This window comes from Charadrius vociferus, unplaced genomic scaffold, assembly GCF_000708025.1.
Source record: "Charadrius vociferus isolate BGI_N301 unplaced genomic scaffold, ASM70802v2 scaffold323, whole genome shotgun sequence".
NCBI lineage: Eukaryota > Metazoa > Chordata > Aves > Charadriiformes > Charadriidae > Charadrius > Charadrius vociferus.
Genome location: NW_009647692.1, coordinates 1,993,584 through 1,996,655, shown reverse-complemented (window position 1 = coordinate 1,996,655; position 3,072 = coordinate 1,993,584). Strand labels below are relative to the sequence as shown.

General features: G+C 57.6%; 1 protein-coding gene across 1 annotated transcript in view; it reads right to left on the bottom strand.

The window, feature by feature from the left end:
- Positions 1 to 3,072, bottom strand: part of HNF1B (HNF1 homeobox B) — a 28,748-nt gene that overhangs the window by 6,916 nt on the left and 18,760 nt on the right. Inside the window, exon 6 of the mRNA XM_009881485.1 lies at positions 4 to 119. Within this exon, the coding sequence (XP_009879787.1) occupies positions 4 to 119 (116 nt within the window). The remainder of the gene's footprint in view (positions 1 to 3; positions 120 to 3,072) is intronic.

Sequence of the window (3,072 nt, the reverse complement as noted above, 5' to 3'; positions counted from 1 at the left end):
GGCCGGGGAGCCCTGCGGCAGGACCGCCTGGCTGGTGGTGACCATGGCACCGCCGCTGTGGTGGCTGATGGCCCCGGAGGATGCCGCCTCGCCGCTCGCCGCCTGGCTGTACCGGACCCCTGCAAAACACCGCCAGGGGTTGGCATCGCCCATGGGAACCCCGGTGAGGGTGCCCTGACCATGCCAACCCCCTCTGAAAGTGGCCCTGCAAAGGGAACACCCCCCCCTCCTTCCCTGGCTCCCTCGGGGTGCGCGGCACGAGGGTGCAAACAGAGGTGCAAAGCTCCTAAATGACACCCGTGAATGATAAACCGCAGGGACAGCACCGGACAACGTGCCCCTTCCTCCAGTACCGCTTCCCAGCGTCTCCCCAAAAGCCCACCTTCCGAAATTGTGGCACAGAGTTTATGGTGAGGGATGCTGAGGGGCGGAAAGAGCTGCTCCCATGGGAGCCCAACCCGCGCCAACAGCCTGGACACCCATCTGCACCCCTCGCGCTTTGATTTGCACAGTTTGCACCCATCGTGCCAATTCCTGCAGCGTCCCCGCGGCTCTCAGACACCGGCCTGCGCGTCCTGAGCAGCGACTCCGCGTCCTCCAACTCTTCCATCTGCGAGGGTCGCCCGGCTCCTCGCAGCCCCCCGCCACCCCAATGCTGCCTGGCCCCGAACAGCCACGGCTCTCGCGTGTTCCTCGGGCCTTTCTGCATCCGATTTCCCTCTCGACCCCTCTTGACAAGTGTATGATTAACAGATTACTGCAGGAAGACGGAGGGACAAGACACACACAAACCTCCAAATCGGACCACAGCCCACCACCGCCGAGGAGGGAAATCTGGCTCGAGCACAGATCTTCTATATAAATATATTTAATTTGGCTAAAACACCCTGCACTGATAACCATATGATCAGCCATGTGTCATGGAAAGGCATCTACAGATCACAAATAATTAACCGAGGAAAACCCATAGGAAACAAAAGCGTCTTTTACGAGGCTGCCTTGACAACTACGGCAAAAAGCCATTTATTACGAGGAGTTCGGCACCGTGCTCCCGGCTGGGTTCACTGAACTGCTCGGGGATCGAAGCGGTGGATGGATGGACGGATGGACAGACAGCTCTCCTGGGAAAGAAAACGACGGCGGCAAAGCCCACCCTCCCAATGGAGACCACCAAGAGCATCGTCTGCCCGTGATCCCCAGCCACTGCGCAGGACCACTGGGGAGAGGTCCCCAAAACGACCATCAACGGAGGCTGCTGGCGGCTTCTGGGCTGTCCCGGCACAGCACGGACACCCCCAGCTACAAAACCTGCCCAGGTAAAGGATCTTCCTCCTGGGATTTCGGGATCTCCCTCTCCCAGGTGCCTGAGGGGAAGAAGTGATGCAGGCTGGCTCGGTGAAGGATGCTCTAAGGACCACCCTAAAAGTCTCTGAATCAAGGAAAAGGAAAGAAAAGATAACTGGAATCCTGGAGCTTTCCACGAGCTCCAAAAGCATCTGCCGAAGCACAGACGGCTACCTGCACCCTCCACCAAAACCACAGCAAAGTCACGCTTTAATCGCCTCCGAATTTTCCCCATCAGCTGGTTAAACACGTCCCGCAGATAGGAATCTCCCCGCGATGTCTGGTTCCTGATCATTTCCCAGCAAACCCCTTTTATCCCTGATAATAAAAGAATGTCCTCTGGCAGGTGGATATTTGCCGGTCCGAGTGGACGTCCCTGCCGTGAACAGGGTAAACATTACTCAACCGGGGCACTGTCACACACATTCTTCCCCGCGGTCCCGGCCTCGTGCAGAGTGTGCTTCAGCCGCTGCCGGTCCGAGATCCTGCAGCGCTGGTTAAACAATGGGAGGGGAGATAAAATAAAGCCCTTTCTTCTGAGCACGATCTTAAAAGATAGACGAGGAGCACAGGCGGCTCCTATTGGAAAGAAAATCAGAGTTCCTGCTCGATCTTCACTCTCTTTTGGGTTCGGTGAAGCTTTCAGTAAGGAAAAAAAAAAAAAACATTTTAAACCCCAAATCGTGCTATACCCAACTGAGGATGCTTGTAACCCATGAATCACGATACCCAGAGTCACGAAGTTGTCTTTGAAACGTATGGGAGGTTAAAAGCTGATTTTCAAGCTTTTCCCTGCAATCCCAAGGACAAGACTTTTATTGTTTGAGAAACAATAACCAATGCTGAGATTTTCAGATAGGCTGGTGACCGAGATTTTGGGTCTCTAGATAAAACCGCTGAAGACTCCGAGACTTGATGAAGATTAACTCTCCCGAGGAGTGCGAGGTCAGGCTCCGGGGATGGTGGCAGCGGTGCCACTGTCCGGCCCCTCCGAGGACCCCGCTCCCGCGGGGCTGCGCTGGCGGGGGGCTCCTGTGTCCCCAAAGCCCGTGGGCACCTGGGGCTGCCCCTAAACATGGGGCTGCCCCGAAACCCTGCTGGGCAAGGTAAAAGCCCTCTGCCACGGCTACCTTGCAGACCTTTAGAGAGCCACCAACTATCCTGGCTTGGGTTTTTCCCATTCCTAGCATGGGACGGGTATTATTGTTATTTATATGCCCTCACGGCTGGCTTGGATTTGGGCAGATTAGATAGTTAATACTGGGAAACCCGCACAAGGCCTTATTGCTGTTGTCACTGCTATAACAGAGAGCTCCCCGATGCCGGCGGGTACCTTTCCTCCGCGCTCCCCGTTCCCAGCGAACACGGCGCGCTCCAGCCCGGCTCGGCCTAAACCATCCACCTGGGGACAGCCACCTTCAGGCTTTCTTCCCGGCTGCCCCCAAGCGCACCTTACTCCTCGCCAGCCACCTTGCCGGCCACCGCTTTCCTGTTTTGGGGATTTATCTGTGACGGCAGCAGGACCCCGTTCCATGCAACGCCAGGACGCGGCGTGCTGCCGCAGGGCAGGTAACCCATTCCAGGCTTCCCCGGGAAACCCCCCGTGGACATCACAGGGGGTGCCAAGCCGCGGGAACCAGCCGTCCCCCGGCACCACAACCACTCAGCCCCACCATGGCACCTCCCACGGGACCCCGCCGCCCAGGGACGGCTCCGGCGGCTTGCCCC